The sequence below is a fragment of the Pseudophryne corroboree genome, chromosome 9 (genome assembly GCF_028390025.1).
Source record: "Pseudophryne corroboree isolate aPseCor3 chromosome 9, aPseCor3.hap2, whole genome shotgun sequence".
Taxonomy (NCBI): domain Eukaryota; kingdom Metazoa; phylum Chordata; class Amphibia; order Anura; family Myobatrachidae; genus Pseudophryne; species Pseudophryne corroboree.
Genome location: NC_086452.1, coordinates 109,576,494 through 109,592,432, shown reverse-complemented (window position 1 = coordinate 109,592,432; position 15,939 = coordinate 109,576,494). Strand labels below are relative to the sequence as shown.

Genomic DNA, 15,939 nt, shown 5'->3' with positions numbered 1-15,939 from the left:
GATCATTTGTAACAAGTGATAACAAGAATACCACTTGTTACATCTGTCCCACAGTTTTGTTTTTTTTACTTTTCAGCTGGTTTATTTTTGCCCATATAGTCATATGTAATCATATAGAAGTCAGGCACTTATTATATTTTAAAAAACTTTGTCCAAAAAATGTATATCAATATCTAGCAGACTGTCCACAAAGAGGACTATTGCCTTTACCTCAAAAGATATAGAAAAAGTACAAAATGCAAATCAGTTTTTTGTCTTTGTACAGTCAAATGTATTGTACCAGAGGCATCGGAAAAACGACATCCTCAGCAAACACAGCAGATGGCGAAGAAACAAGCTGTTATCAACAGTACCTGAGGGGATCATACAGTCAGGGATTAGGTAAAACCCAGGACTTGTTGGAATCCAGAATGCCAAAACAAGCCTGTCACCAAGGAAACAAACAGAAGAATTATTTGTTCTCTGGTGACAACTGTCAGATACACACCAATAGAAGTAACTGCACATTGTAAGTTCCAATGATACAAAACGTTGCAGGGAGAAGACTCGTTCCGGCATTCCGAATATCAACCATACCCATAAAGTCAGGCTGTTAGGTTGCCGATCACAGTGGTTTACCAGTACGGCGCTACATTAGCTGCACAGTGAAGTAAAGTGTCCCGTGTCTAGGCTCATCAGTGTGGGTGCAAGTAACACATAGCAGGATACTAATAATGTCAGTAGTGGTACAGTACAGGTTGGTACAGCCAGGGCTGGCGACAGGGGGGGTTCAGAGGGGACACCTGTACCGGGCCCCAAGGATCAGAGGGGCACCAAAGATACACCACTTAGTGCCTGGCAGGGATGTGAGCTCCTCCAGGTCCAGCTCTGTTGCAGGCAGCTACGGAACATGGCAGCAGCTCCGCTGGCCAGGATGGCCGTGCTCTGCGCTGGCATCTTCTGGTGGGGTGTGAGGGCCGTGTGGTACCTGCTATGCAGTGTTTGGGTCTGGATACTAAAATATACACAAATCAATTTTTTTAATTAAGTTTCTTGTATATATAATCTGAGGGGGCCTTAAAGTTCGCACTGTACCGGGCCCCCAGATTTCGGGGGGGGCAGTCTAGTGTGGAGTCGGAAAGATGCTTCTGCACCGCACTTTGCTCTCTTCTGCACATGCACCGACTGTGCAAATACATAGCCGGAGCTAGAGCAGAGGATGGGGGTTTCGCTGCACAAAGGCCCCTCATGTTTGAAAGCGCCTTTGATCAGGGGTGAGGATTAGCTGCATTGTTCATTATTGACTGGATAATACATAACAGTGAAATAATGTCTTTTATTTAATTACCCTGCAGGAACTAATAAGTAATCACCTTGTTGGCAGAAGTGATTATTATACTTTTTTGTGAGGGATTAAATGATTTCTCTCAACATTTTAAGAACTATTTCTGTCTAAAGAGTAAAGGCAAACTAATATATTAAGTCTTCATAAATACCTTGTGCTGCTGCAGTCACCCACGACCAGACTGCAATATTACCCCATGCTGCCGTCACCCACTAACAAACTGCAATATTACCCCATGCTGCCGTCACCCGCTATACTGAGATAATTACCAAATGCAGTCGTCACACATTACACTGCTATAAGAGGAAACCATTCTGCTGTCATAGCTTACACGTATTCTTCTTCTACTGTATATCATGACCTAAACTACTATCTAAGGTTCAAATCATAGTCTAGATACTGTAGCATGCATATAAATGATGTTTGTCATCTATAAAGGAGTAGAACAGTAGTAAAACAGAGGAGTCAGTCAAACATTTGGCATACCGACTTCTCAGCCCTGTGTAAGAGATACTTAAAAAAAAAACTAAAACCAACCAACAGGGTGGCATTGCAAGTCCATACGATTACGCAAAGTATCCACAGTAAGTAGTGAAGAAATACCCATCTGTTGAGAAATCCGGTTTTGTATGTTCTCCAAAGTTTTTCAAGTGATTATATAAACACACCACATAATACTCACCACAAATGACGCAATACCCCTTTTATACCGGATCACTGAACACGGGGTCCAAGCTGTGTAACAGCAGCTTGAAATCCCTTCATACCACAGGCTGGACCTGGGTTATTGCCAGGGCATCTCCTGTGCCGACGCTTGGAGAGTACATCATATCCAAGCACCGGTTAGATGGTGCTCCATAGAGTGTTAACAGGACACGGGTTGGATGCCACGGGTTACCTGTTCACAATGACCCTTAGCACGGGTCCTTCCTGGGACCAACCCAGCTCGCTACTCAAGTTGGATTCCCGGGTCACTGGACCCAGGTTACTTTTCGAGGACTCTTTCACACAGAGCTGTGATACTGGTTAACACAGCAATAACCAAGGTTAATGTGGCAGTGTGAAAAGGGTATAAGAGTACGGGGCGCACACAAGCCATACGAGATGCAAGATAGCTGACACACATTTATTGGGTACTTCCAGTACAAGAAACAAAGCAACAAGTGCAAGACAACGCTTTGACAGGAGAAACCTCACCTTTGTGCAGGGCTCTTTGTATCTGACATTTTCCTGAAATATAACACTTTAGGGTAATATAATTTCGGTTACATGTCTAGTCAGCCAAAATATCTACAAATCCGCATATGGAAATTCAGCTATAAAGTCCAATGTGCTAGATTTAGCTGCAAACCTCACAAATATGTGATCCATTATGTCAAGATTGGCGCTATATGGTGGCATGCAATTTCCATGTTATACTCGTGTCCGTCAATGAGAAAACTGCAGTGTGTGAGCACGCCACCACATGGTAACATTTCCGTATGGCGCCAAATCACAATAACCATGCATAGAAATTATGATCAAAACTAAAGCATGGAATGACTACTATAACAATATAATAGACACTGAAAAAGCATCAGACTTGAGTTAAATATGTAGAAAAGGCATTCCCAACCCCTGTCCTCAAGTCACACTAGCAGTGCAGGTTTTAGGGATATCCAGGCTTTAGCAGTGGTGACTTCATTAGTACCTCAGGTATTTTGATTGAACTATCTGTGCTGAAGCCTAGATATGAGTAAAACCTGCACTGTTATAGGCCCTACACATTAGGCGATAACACTGAAAGATATGAACGATCTCGTTCATTAATGAACGAGACATCGTTCATATCTTTCAGTGTGCAGGCACCAACGATGAACGATGCGCGGCCCCCGTGTTCATTCATCGTTGGTGCCGGCTCGTTTAAACATGAAAGCCAATATGTACAATCTCGTCCATATTAGCTTGCAGTGCTATGGAGCCGGGGGGAGTGAAGAAACTTCACTCCCCCCGTTACTTTCCCCACCCCCCTTCGCCGGGTCGCCCATCGGCCGGATCGACCGTCGGGCGCCTCAGCGGCACATCGCCTAATGTATAAGGCCCTTTAGTGTGTCTTGAGGACTGAGGTTGGGAATGCCTGACGTAGAGTATTGCAGTTGTATGCTTTACAGCAATTACCCAAACTCCGCCATTACAGTCTATGTTTTAAGGAAATCCATGCTTCAGCACAGGCGACTTAATTAGTACCTCTGTCAGCTTGATTTAACCATCTGGACTCAAGCATGGCTATCCTTAAAACATGGACTGTAATGACAGAGTTTGAGAAACTGTGCTTTTTACCAGTTTATATACTGTAGACTTGATGCAGGTTTATTGCACATAAGCAGAAAGTTTTTCATACCACAGACTTTGCTCACCGAAGAGATAGAAATGGCAAAGTGAACATCATAACATCTGGATATATACATAATGTGTGCCATTAACCCTTCCCATATGTTAAAGAACAAAATATAACTACTACAGTACAAGTTGCTGTCGACACGGCTGCAAAAATAAATGATCTACATTACGACGGTAATTTAATAAGCCACTCACAATTACTAACAGGTCATTATTGTAGCGGAATAAAAAATCACGGATGAAAAAGGCCAAAAGGAACCCCAGCATGGTCCGAATCTCAGGTTACATAGACTTTAATGAGGAGGCAGATTACATAAGGCTTCTATCCCTCCCTATCTAAACAAGGACATAACGCAGAGCATACTCCGCTCAGCACACAGTCCTGGCAAAGGAGAGAACGGGACAGAGGTAAGTGATATGTTTCTTTATTTAAATACACATATGTCAGCTAACACGTAATGGTGCCGACTGCAAACCTGAATGGTTTAAGAAAAGCTCGCTATAAACAAACATTCAGAGATTTAATTTCAGGCAATACAGCTGTAGCCACATGTGCAGAGCTCCGAGGAATGAGAGCCGGCAGGACCGCGAGACACTGAGGAAACTTTCAGGAGTTGCGTGAGCAGCAAAGGATGGTTGCAAGATGTGCTGCAAACCGTATGCTACAATGGGACAAGGGACATCTTCTCATCCTATGCAGCACATACAAGTGTGTTGGGAGACACAGATTCAAGAGAACATATTAAAGGAATGAAAACAGTTCTACTCTTCTACACAAGTTTGAAGGAGACAATACTCTTGGCATATACAGAGTCCTCTATAAAAACCTAGCTCACAGTTAAATGACTGAGTGCAAATAAGGAAATATTGTTGTCTGAAGGTGCTGACCCACGCAAAAAAGAAAATGAAATGATGCATATTGCTGGTGGAACGGACATGGTTAAACGTTCCGGCTACAACATCCCATGGACCACTACGCTCTACCAAGCAAGAGCTCAAAGGTCCCCTGGCTCACATCAACTTAGGCGGGAAGAACATTCAAGATTGCAATCCAGTAATTAGCTAAAAGGATTTAAAAAAAATTGAGTGAAATTAGTTTTAACATGTTGTCTGCATGTAGTCAAGACTCGAGGAATGCCAGCTGGCTGAGTTACCAAAGCCTGTGACATCCCAGGCATTCCCCCTTCTCAACAATCCAGCTGCAATGAAGTGCTTTGCATTTTCTCTCCTGACCGCAGGAGAGTGACAACTGGAATACACAGCACTGTACGTCACTGCCTGACTTTTACAGGGGAAAGATGCAGCGAAGGGGTTAGGAATTCTGATACAGACCGGTCTGTACCCCCCCTCCTCTACTCCACACTCTGCAGAAGTAACGCAGATCTCAGCTGGCTCTGAAAAGGTTGGTTTTACACAACAGGGGTTTTATTTTTTCTTTCTTTTAATAGAGGGAGAAAGAAATCCCTTGAAAAAAGGTCTTGGATATTTAGTGCAAACACATCTGGAAAGTGTTAACCCATTCGCTGACAACAGGAACATACACTAGCAGCAGAGGGGCTTACCGACGGAATCTTGGGGGGAAAACCGGTATGGGAATGGCAACAGCCAACTGGATACAAGGCACATACTGTATCTGTGGATGCTACCTATGTAGTTAACTTAAATAATCTGGTTTTACAAAGAAGGCATGGCTGTTTATTTGTAGCAGTGACATGCGATAGCTTACGGACTGGCTGTCCATGTGTTATGAGTGTCACACATTATATGTAACAAATTAGTGATCTATCTGTAACTCTTTGTGGTATCACACTTCTTTATCAACCCCATTAGAACTATGGAAGTGTGCTTTCATCATAAAATATTTGTTCTAGATTTGTGCTAAAGTCAGCGACAGTCTTAGGCAGCCTGTGACACTATAACCATCCTTATAACATGCTTGCTGGGACTTGTAGTTCTACAGCAGCTGAAGTGTCACTGTACCGGGTGTAAAGCATAATTCTGCCAACCCCTGACAAAATACAGTTATAACATCTTTAGATTTGGATCCCTAACAACTTGTCGCGCTTAAACGTAGCAAATGAATATCCGATGAGCAGATCCTGGCTCACATGGCTGGAGGGAGAAACCTGCAGACTGTACTACAGATGTTGTCAGTACTCCAGAACTAATTATTTCCATTTGCATCCCAATCTTGGGGCCCTTCATTTGCAAGTTTGCGCTATAACCACAAGGAACAGATCTGTTGTCATCGGCAAACCTTTGTATAACTATGTGACTTTGTATAAATGTAAAACTAGGGGGGGGGGGGGGGGGGGGGGGAGCAAAAAGATGGTAAGATTACCATATTAATAAGAGAACATTGTGCAAGTCTCTGAAAACAGATGTTCAGTTACAAAGAAGGTGTAGGAATAACGTCCCAGCCTTAAAGTAATAGCATTGGTCTATTCAAGAACTCTCTATGCATATTAAGGTTTTGATTCCCCATGGATTTGAACAACAGTGTGCTTCTGTTTTGCTAGGGATCGCCATAAAGAGTGGCCTCTATTGTGTCACCTGTCAGCTGCTCTGTGCTGATGTTCCAGGTATACGTCATGCACAGACTGACACTTCTCATCATTTCCCTTAACACAACAAGGTAAAGTGGTCCTGTCATCACTCGCAGAAAATTACACTGGTTTCTTTAAAACAGTGTTTGCTCGCACTCTGGGAGCAAACGTTCTGGATGATGTTTAGGTAGCATGTTATATAATATTGTATAAGAAAACATTAACTCACGGTGTACTTCCAAATGTACATAAATGATAGAGATTAGGTGTCAAACAATAATAAAGTAACTCCCAGTTTTCACAAACTTACAACAGATCTGTCACTGGTGTTTATGACATATAAGCCAAATAAAACATTATTCCACCATATAGAGGAGAGAGAGCATGGTTCGGGTGTAAATAGAAAAGCTTTTGTTTTGCAGAGAAAGTTATTATCTATATAATGATTGCTAATGTGCTAACATCATCCAACCTATTTTTAGCTGGATATGAGGGTCTGTTCTGGGACCCCAATACTTAGCTTCTTAATGGTCTATCATGTCTGACAATCAGGGGGGCAACATAACAGATCTATCTTGAGGAACCAGCCTATAGGTTGCGCACTTCTATTAGAACACTGGCATTAAATCTTACAAAATAGAATTGGTGTTGCATGTTATAATTAAATGTACAGAAATTTACAATAAACTTCCCCCCCCAAATATGCTGCATTCATATATGTATAAAAATAATTAAACATCTACATATGGAGCCCTCCTCATCTTTGCCTGTAATAGGATTAACTAAACCAGGGCAGTCGGACTTAATCCCCTGCTGTATTGTTCTCTCTGTATTGTATTTAACCTGAGAACAATAGATGAAAGGCTTATGCTAATAAACCATGGTGCACCTAGGCACAGCAGAGAAGCCTAGATGAGTGTGGCTCCATCTGTAGGAAATTAGACTTTGCCCCCAGTTCATACTAAGCCACACTGTAGTGCCCTCACTTCACACTAAGCCACACTGTAGTGCCCCCAGTTCACACTAAGCTACACTGTAGTGCCCCCAGTTCACGCTAAGCCACACTGTAGTGCCCCCAGTTCACACTAAGCCACACTGTAGTGCCCCCAGTTCACACTAAGCCACACTGTAGTGCCCCCAGTTCACACTAAGCCACACTGTAGTGCCCCCAGTTCACACTAAGCCACACTGTAGTGCCCCCAGTTCACACTAAGCCACACTGTAGTGCCCCCAGTTCACACTAAGCCACACTGTAGTGCCCCCAGTTCACACTAAGCCACACTGTAGTGCCCCCAGTTCACGCTAAGCCACACTGTAGTGCCCCCAGTTCACGCTAAGCCACACTGTAGTGCCCCCACTTCACGCTAAGCCACACTGTAGTGCCCCCAGTTCACACGATGCCACACTGTAGTGCCCCCAGTTCACACGATGCCACACTGTAGTGCCCCCAGTTCACACGATGCCACACTGTAGTGCCCCCAGTTCACACGATGCCACACTGTAGTGCCCCCAGTTCACACTATGCCACACTGTAGTACCCCCAGTTCACACTATGCCACACTGTAGTACCCCCAGTTCACATTATGGCCCGGAGCGCCAAGTTGAATATAAATGACCAGCCTTGCCTCTCTTAGGCACAGATCTCCGATAGGAGTACATGCAGCAGGGAGAGGATGATGGCCATTAGGAACAGGAGAGATGGCAGTATAGGACAGGATAGGATAGTTTGCTGTAGGAAGAGCAGAGTGGTCAGTGGGGACAGATATCTGCTCTGGTGTTCTGTTGATCTCAGTCTCGGGCTGTAAAGCCATTAGTGGCATGTATGGCTTTGCACTGACAGGCTGCCTGTATGTCACCCAAGTCACAACCAAAGCTATCCAATTTAAGCCCCGATAGCAACACACACTAAATGCTTGCCTATCGAGGAAAGGGCCACTGTGAGGTCCATACTGTGATCAGTGGGCCGGATTAGAGCAAGTGGTAAACAGTGATTGGACATCCCTGCTGTAACCCATAGAAAGCCAATTAACTTTAATCAGCAGTTAGAGAAATAAAAGCAAATCGCAGATTGGTCTTGAGTCTCACTGTTATATAAGCACCGCATTATAACATACCTTATATTATGGTACATAAATCACACTGTACAAACTATTTAGCACATATGGTTAAAGCCTGCCCTTTGTTCCACTGACTCACAGGATATATTCAAATACACTTACAACATCTCCCCCCCCCCCCCCCCAAAAAAAAATAGTCCATATGCAAAGAGTGTGTGTGTGTGTGTGTGTGTGTGTGTGTGTGTGTGTGTGTGTGTGTGTTTTGTAGCATCTATAAATATAGGATATAATATTAATTAACTATTGGAACTTTTCGATGACGTGACACCGATATGGAAGATATCAGATGACTCCTACAGTGGAGTATGCTTGTGCTGTTTACCATAGTACTGTAATTCCCTATACTGCGATTAATCCAGCACTTCAGAACAGGCCTGGGTTAAGACGTTATGATAACAGTGGGTGGTGAGTGTGTGTGTGTGTGTGTGTGTGTGTGTGTGTGTGTGTGTGTGTGTGTGTGTGTGTGTGTGTGTGTGTGTGTGTGTGTGTGTGTGTGTGTCACAGAGGAGACTACAATGGAACCAGATGCTGATCTGGGTTCAGTTCAAAGAGATTGAACTTTAATCCAACTCCCCTATTATATTGGATGTATAAAAGGAGAGAGGCAAATAAATCAGTTTTACAATGTGCTTGTGGTGCAAAGAAAAGCAGGAAATTACTTCCATGAACAAAATTCCCATATAGTCTAGATTTTTTCATATTCAAAAAGGAAATGGTAAAAAAAATGGGGACCATTTCTGGAGCAGATGCGAAATAAAAGTTGTAATAATTATAGGTATTCTATTAGTTATACAAGAAACTGTAAACTGCTACTGTGAGAAATGCCTCTCCTGACATGTGCCGAAAAAAAACACTTTGCTGTCATAGAGAGAAAAGAGAGGGCATAGGTTGGGCATTCAGATGTATTCTATATAAACAGCTTTTGTAGCTTTTAAAATCCATTACAACTTCTTGGTTCTACATTAAAAAAAAACCATGCAATAAATAAGGATTTCATATTAAGCACATTATTTACTTTAAGCTGCCCTAAAATGATCCATGATTGAGAATGGGTGGTATTCATGTGACCGCCGATCAGATGACCGACAGTCACATGACCACCCACTGAGAATAGGTGAACTCCTCACTGGTTGAAACATGCGATCAATAAAGGATCTTGGAATCTAGAGAAGGTATAAGGCCAGAGGTAACCAGAACAAGTTTGTGTTTTAACCAGGGATTAACAAACTATTTATATTCTTCTGCAAAATGCGCATCTGTTTGTCAGTAAGAAACAAAAGAGCACCATGAATATATGATAAACCACATGAGCAAAACAAAGCTTTAGAACAGACATACCCTGATCCCAATTTCAGACACTGATCATGGGGATTAAAGAGTAACAAGGAGATAACGCAGCAAACAGCATACTCAACTAATAAGGAAAAAAAACTGTTTAATTAGAGTTAAATTAGACATCAAAATAATATGCAAGCGCATTAAAAACACATTTTTCCAAAGTCCGATATACCTGCAGAGCACAATTATGTTTATATAATAAACTTGGAATTGATGACTTAATACTCAAGAGAATTCGTTTGGGTTGAATATCTTGGCTCACATAAAGTTGCAGAATGCTGACCCGCTTCCTCAGTTAGAACTCCAGCCAAACAATACAAGCAACTTGTGCTACAAGATTCAGATGCAATCATAAGACACTACTGATTTATGGATGAGTTACACAAATATTTACAGCCGTAAAAATAAGGATTTTTTTTTTGGACTGCCAAGAGAAAATCCAAAAAAAGACTTACTGCTGAAAATTCAATGACAACACATATATCTGATTTTGGAAACATTATGTTGCATGTTGGGTACACAAAGGGTCAAAACCCATTTGGCAGCATAAACTCAGGTAAGAAAGTTTTCTGTTTCGGGTGGGAACTTCAGTCTTTTACTAAACACATACAGCCTTTTATACAAGTCTGTCTATACGTAATCTTTCATCCAGCAGAGACTCCACCTGGTAGTAGGCCAGATCAACCAAAAGACAAGAGACAAAGGGGCAGATGTATTAACCTGGAGAAGGCATAAGGATGTGATAAACCAGTGATAAGTGCAAGGTGATAAACGCACCAGCCAATCAGCTCCAATATGTAAATTAACAGTTAGGAGGTGTTTAGCCTGATGCGTTTATCACCTTGCACTTATCACTGGTTTATCACTTCCTTGTGCAGTCTCCAGGTTATTGCATCTGCCCCAAAAAGTGGTTGGGTTTGTTTCAGAAGAAGCAGAATATATATATATATATATATATATATATATATATATATATATATATATATAACTAGATAAAAGAAACTGTTATTTCTGCTCTCCAGTGATAAGTATACAATGCAGGTGGGTAAGTATAAATCCAAGTCTTATCTACACATTTCTGTGATGATTCATATTTGACGAGAATTGGATCAGACCCCAAAGATACCTTGATGTGCGGGCAACAGTCATAAGAAGTAAGAATTTATGTGAGCCTCCATTTTAAAGATGCCTTTATAAGATTTGTCTTCTTATTTTCATGTAAGAAACAAATTGAGGACCTTTGTCTTAACTTGAACACGAAGTGGTGACCCTTTATTTATACATCAGGAATCACCATCCCATAGAAATATGGGACTAAGGGATATGAGCTGTATGCTTACCTAGTTAAGGCTTTTGGAATGATTTCACACTATATGTGATTCTTTATCTTTTTGCATGTACTCCGTTGAGATAACATTATATTCGGATTGAAGCTTTGGTATGGAAAACCACTCCTGTAAAGCGGATGCTTGAGGAACAGTAATAATGCTGCTCGAATAGGGGAGTATTGTTTTGTGTTTTATTAATTGTAGAATTTATACTTACCAACCTGCATTGTACACAAATCTCTTGATCAAGTTTTATAGCACTTGATTGTATATCTCAGCTGCTCCTATTCAGCACAATAAGGGTATACCATTCCTTTTCCATCAAAATATATAATTGCCTAAACAATGAAAGCCTGAATTTCTCCTGTGTTTTTCTAAGCAATAAAACTCAATAACAGCTCATAAATTTAGCATGTAAGAATTCTGCTGAAAACCCCAGCATTACACAATAGCAAGAAATGGTATACTGCAGCCAACAGTATTTAACTTTACCTTCTGTGTTTCAGTTGCTTGGATACAGCTTCCCCCTTGGGTAAAATGGACAGCACCTTCTGGACCTTAGGAGTGTTGCTAATATTTTTGGTACCTTCAGTGCACTGCACGAAAAGCGAACCAGAGAGACAGAAAGGAACTTCAAAAAGACTTGCCCGTTCTACTCAATATATGGATGTGAATGATGGAAAAAGGTGTGGCTATACGTTCATGGTGCCCCAGCAGAAGATCACTGGGCCAATATGTGTCAACACCAAAGGACCTGGGCCAAGTAAAGACCAGGTGACCAGGATGGACTTAGAAAACCTTAAAGACGCTTTAGTTAAGCAAAGGCGAGAGATGGAGATGTTACAAGTGGTGGTAGACGTTGATGGGAATATTGTTAGCGAGGTAAAATTACTGAGGAAGGAGAGCCGCAATATGAACTCCCGTGTGACACAGCTTTACATGCAGCTACTACATGAGATAATCCGCAAGAGAGATAATTCCCTTGAAGTCTCTCAGCTGGAAAACAAGATACTCAATGTAACTGCTGAGATGCTCAAAGCAGCCACGCGCTACAAGGATCTAGAAGCAAAATACTCCACGCTCATAGATTTGGTCAATAACCAGTCAGCCATTATCTCATTGCTAGAAGAACAGTGCATGCGTGTTTTCTCCAGGAGGACCAGCCATGGCTCACCGCCTTTAGTGCAGGTGGTGCCTCAGCATGACCCAAACAGTCAGCAGTACACACCTGGCTTAGTGGGCGGTAATGAGATCCAGAGGGATACAGGTTACCCAAGGGCCAGGGATAGTCGGCAGCCACCACAATCTCCAGCACCAACAATCAGTCCGTTTCGCGTCCCTCCCGTGACAGTTATCAATGAAGGTAAGAAGTATTATCACAGACAAAGTATGTAGTTCACTTACTGGCACTGCAGCCTAAACATTCCAGACATCCACCTACACACGTACTGAATGCCAATGTAATCTTGAACATTCTGGTGTTTCTTAACATGTGCCAGCACAAGATGTTTCACCGCAAAAGCTGCTCCATAGTATCTAAGTAGGGTCAGCACTAAAGCCACAATACACTCACAAGATGATTATGCCTACATTCTGGGTGCCACAATTTACTGGAATAACTTGATGCTTGACAAATGCCACTTCTGCTGGATGTCACCATTTGATAACATTAAATGTCTGTTTCCATTGTGAAATAGGTTAAGGAAAAGCAATTTTGACGTTCTGTCAAATAGCGACAGTGTCGTTCTTTGTATCAAATTATGAAATAAGTTGTGGTACCGAACATAATGAAAATTCTCTCATTCAGCAGTACGTAAACACTAGTACTTGCTGTAGGTATCTGTACCAGAAAATCCCTGCTTTGCCTTTATCTCCCATAATATACAAATGATACAATATCTAATGAATTTCTAAAAGTTGAATACGATGAGCAAAGCCATCATTGCATAAGGAAGAAGAAAGAAAAGGTAATTCAAAAAGTTCCTCAAATAACTAAACAATTGAAATAATGTTTTTCAATACCAACCATGTAGCAGGATACGTTTAGCATCCTGATGGACAAGATGCCGGCGGTCATGTGACCGGCGTTGGAATTTCGAAAATATTTGGGAGATCGGCGCAGCAACACAGCCAGCCAACATCCCGAATGTAAGTATCAGGGTACCTGTTAGGGTTAGGACCTGGTGGTTAGTCCTAGCCACCACCCCTGAGGGTTAAGGGTAGGGAAGGGGGAAGAGGGTAAAAATACTTACCCCCTTCGACGTCGGGATCTTCATTGTCGGGATGCTGCTGTTCATACCAAACCCCTTTCAACAACTTATGACATACCCTGCACATTAACATAGTAACAAAGGGGGTCATTCCGACCTATTCGTACGCTGCCGTTTTACGCAGCGCAGCGATCAGGTTACTACTGCGCATGTGTATGCACCGCAATGCACAGGCGCCTCGTACGGGTACAAAGCGGATCATTGCTGAGTGATGGATTTAACGAAGAATCCATTCGCAAGGAGATTGACAGGAAGAAGGCGTTAATGGGGGTCAACTGACCGTTTTCTGTGAGTGTTTGGGAAAACGCAGGCGTGTCCAAGCGTTTGCAGGGCGGGTGTCTGACGTCAATTCTGGGACTGGACAGGCTGAATCGATCGCAAGGGCTGAGTAAGTTCTGAGCTACTCAGAAACTGCACAAACTATTTTTGTACCGCTCGGCTGCACATGCGATCGCACACTTGCACAGGAAATATACACTCCCCAGTGGGCGGCGACTATGCATTTGCACGGCTGCAAAAAGTAGCTAGCGAGCGATCAAGTCGGAATGACCCCCATAGTCGGTGAGGTTGAAAAAAAGACTGGCAGTCCATCGAGTTCAACCTGAATTATTTTGTATTCCCTATTCTATTCAGGTTAAAGGTTATATCTTCATATATCTAAACCATTTTTAAACGCATTGACTAAGTCCGCCATTACAACCTTCACTGGCAGTGAATTCCATATTCGTATTGCCCTTACAGTGAAGAATCCCTTCCTGCGCGGAGTACAAAATTTCCTCTCCTTAAGCCTTAGCGGGTGTCTGCGCGTTTTGTGTAGAGATCTCTTAGTAAACAAATCACCTGATAGCTCCGCATATTGTCCCTTTATGTATTTGTAAATATTAATCGTATCTCCTCTTAGTCGTCTTATTTCTAGTGAAGACATATCTAACCTAGAAAGCCTTTCCTCATAGTCCTGTGTCTCCAACCCCTTAATCAATTTGGTAGCTCGCCTCTGAACCTTTTCAAGTTCTAATAGGTCTCTTTTATAGTGTGGTGCCAAGAAAGGTACACAATACTCAAGATGCGGCAATACCAATGATTTGTACAATGGCAGGATTACGCTCTCATCCCCTGTCTCAATTCTCCTTTTAATGCATGCTAACACCTTATTTGCCTTTGTTGCTGCACTTTGACATTGTGTGTTGCTGTTAAATCTACAATCAATGAACACCTCCAAATCCTTTTCTAATACCATTTCCACTATATTTTCCCAATTTAATTGATAGGTTGCATGTTTATTCTTAGTCCCAAAGTGCATAACTTTACATTTTTCCACATTAAACCTCATACACCATTTCGATATCCAAACTTCTAGTTTAAATAAATCGTTCTGAAGAGACTCCACATCCGACATCTGACTTTATTACCCTACATATTTTAGTATTGTCTGCAAAAATAAACACTGTGCTTTCTAGTCCTTCTGCTAGATCATTTATTAATATATTAAATAGTGGCCCCAGCACAGAACCCTGCAGTATTCCAATGATTACTTTAGCCCAGGTGGAAAACATCCCATTAATCACCACTTGCTGTTCCCTGTTATCAAGCCAATTACTCACCCTTGTACAAATAGTGTCTCCTATACTGAGCTCCCTTAATTTGAAAATCAGCCTCCTGTGAGATACTGTGTCGAAAGCTTTTGCAAAATCCAGATAAACCATTTCTACTGCCTTACCCTGGTCGAGATTGTCGCTTACCATCTCATAGAAGCTAATCAAATTAGTTTGGCATGACTTATTTCTCACAAAACCATGCTGGTTCTTATTAATAGCATGGGAGTTATCCAAATAATCCTGTATGCTGTTCCTTAAGGGCCCTACAGACACGGCTGCTGAGATGCCCGACCGCAGATACGGCAGACGGGCGACCCGGCGGCGGGCGGGCAGTGACGGGGGGAGTGAAGTTTCTTCACTGCCCCCGTCACCCGGCTCCATAGCAATGCAGGCAAATATGGACGAGATCGTCCATACTGGCCTGCATGCACAGCCGACGGGGCACCGGCGATGAACGAGTGCTGGGCCGCGCATCGTTCATAGCTGGTACCTCCACACTGAAAGATATGAACGGTATCTCATTCATTAATGAACGAGATCGTTCATATCTTTCAGTCAGATCGACCAGTGTGTAGGGCCTATTCGTATACTTTCCAGTAGTTTCCCCACGATCGATATCAGAATAACCGGTCTATAGTTACCAGGTCGAAGTTTAATACCCTTTTAAATATTGGGACTACGGGCCTAATTCAGACCCGATTGCTGCTGTGTATTTTCTCAAAGCAGCCGATCAGGTCTTAACTGCGCTGGCGCATGCCAGACAGCCGACGGCTGTCTCAGCCCTGCGATCGCTGGGTGGGCCGGCGGTGTTTGGCCTCCATTTAGCGGGCGCTGTCCGGACAACGCAGGCGTGCCCGGACCGTTAGGCGGGGGCGCAGCGGCTGCATGTCACAGGAGCTACGCTGGCAGAGAGCTACTACTAAAGTACAAAAGCATCGCCGCTGTGCGATGCTTTTGTACTTGTGCGGGGGTCGGGCCATACGGTCCTTTGGTATCATGCCTGATGTAAGTGAATCAGTGAAAATCAGATAAAATGGCCTTG

General features: G+C 42.7%; 2 protein-coding genes across 15 annotated transcripts in view; one reads left to right on the top strand and one right to left on the bottom strand.

Moving 5' to 3' along the window:
* RALGPS2 (Ral GEF with PH domain and SH3 binding motif 2) overlaps positions 1 to 15,939 on the bottom strand; it is a 359,193-nt gene that overhangs the window by 103,904 nt on the left and 239,350 nt on the right. The gene's annotated exons all lie outside the window — the stretch shown is intronic.
* ANGPTL1 (angiopoietin like 1) overlaps positions 4,037 to 15,939 on the top strand; it is a 44,323-nt gene continuing 32,420 nt past the window's right edge. Inside the window, exons 1-2 of one of the 2 annotated variants that reach the window (XM_063939730.1) lie at positions 4,037 to 4,111; positions 11,539 to 12,395. In XM_063939730.1, coding sequence (XP_063795800.1) covers positions 11,570 to 12,395 — 826 coding nt within the window. In that variant the 5' untranslated portion in view covers positions 4,037 to 4,111; positions 11,539 to 11,569. Of the gene's footprint in view, positions 4,112 to 4,729; positions 5,106 to 11,538; positions 12,396 to 15,939 lie in introns of those variants that run through there. The other variant, XM_063939729.1, reaches the window with a different exon arrangement.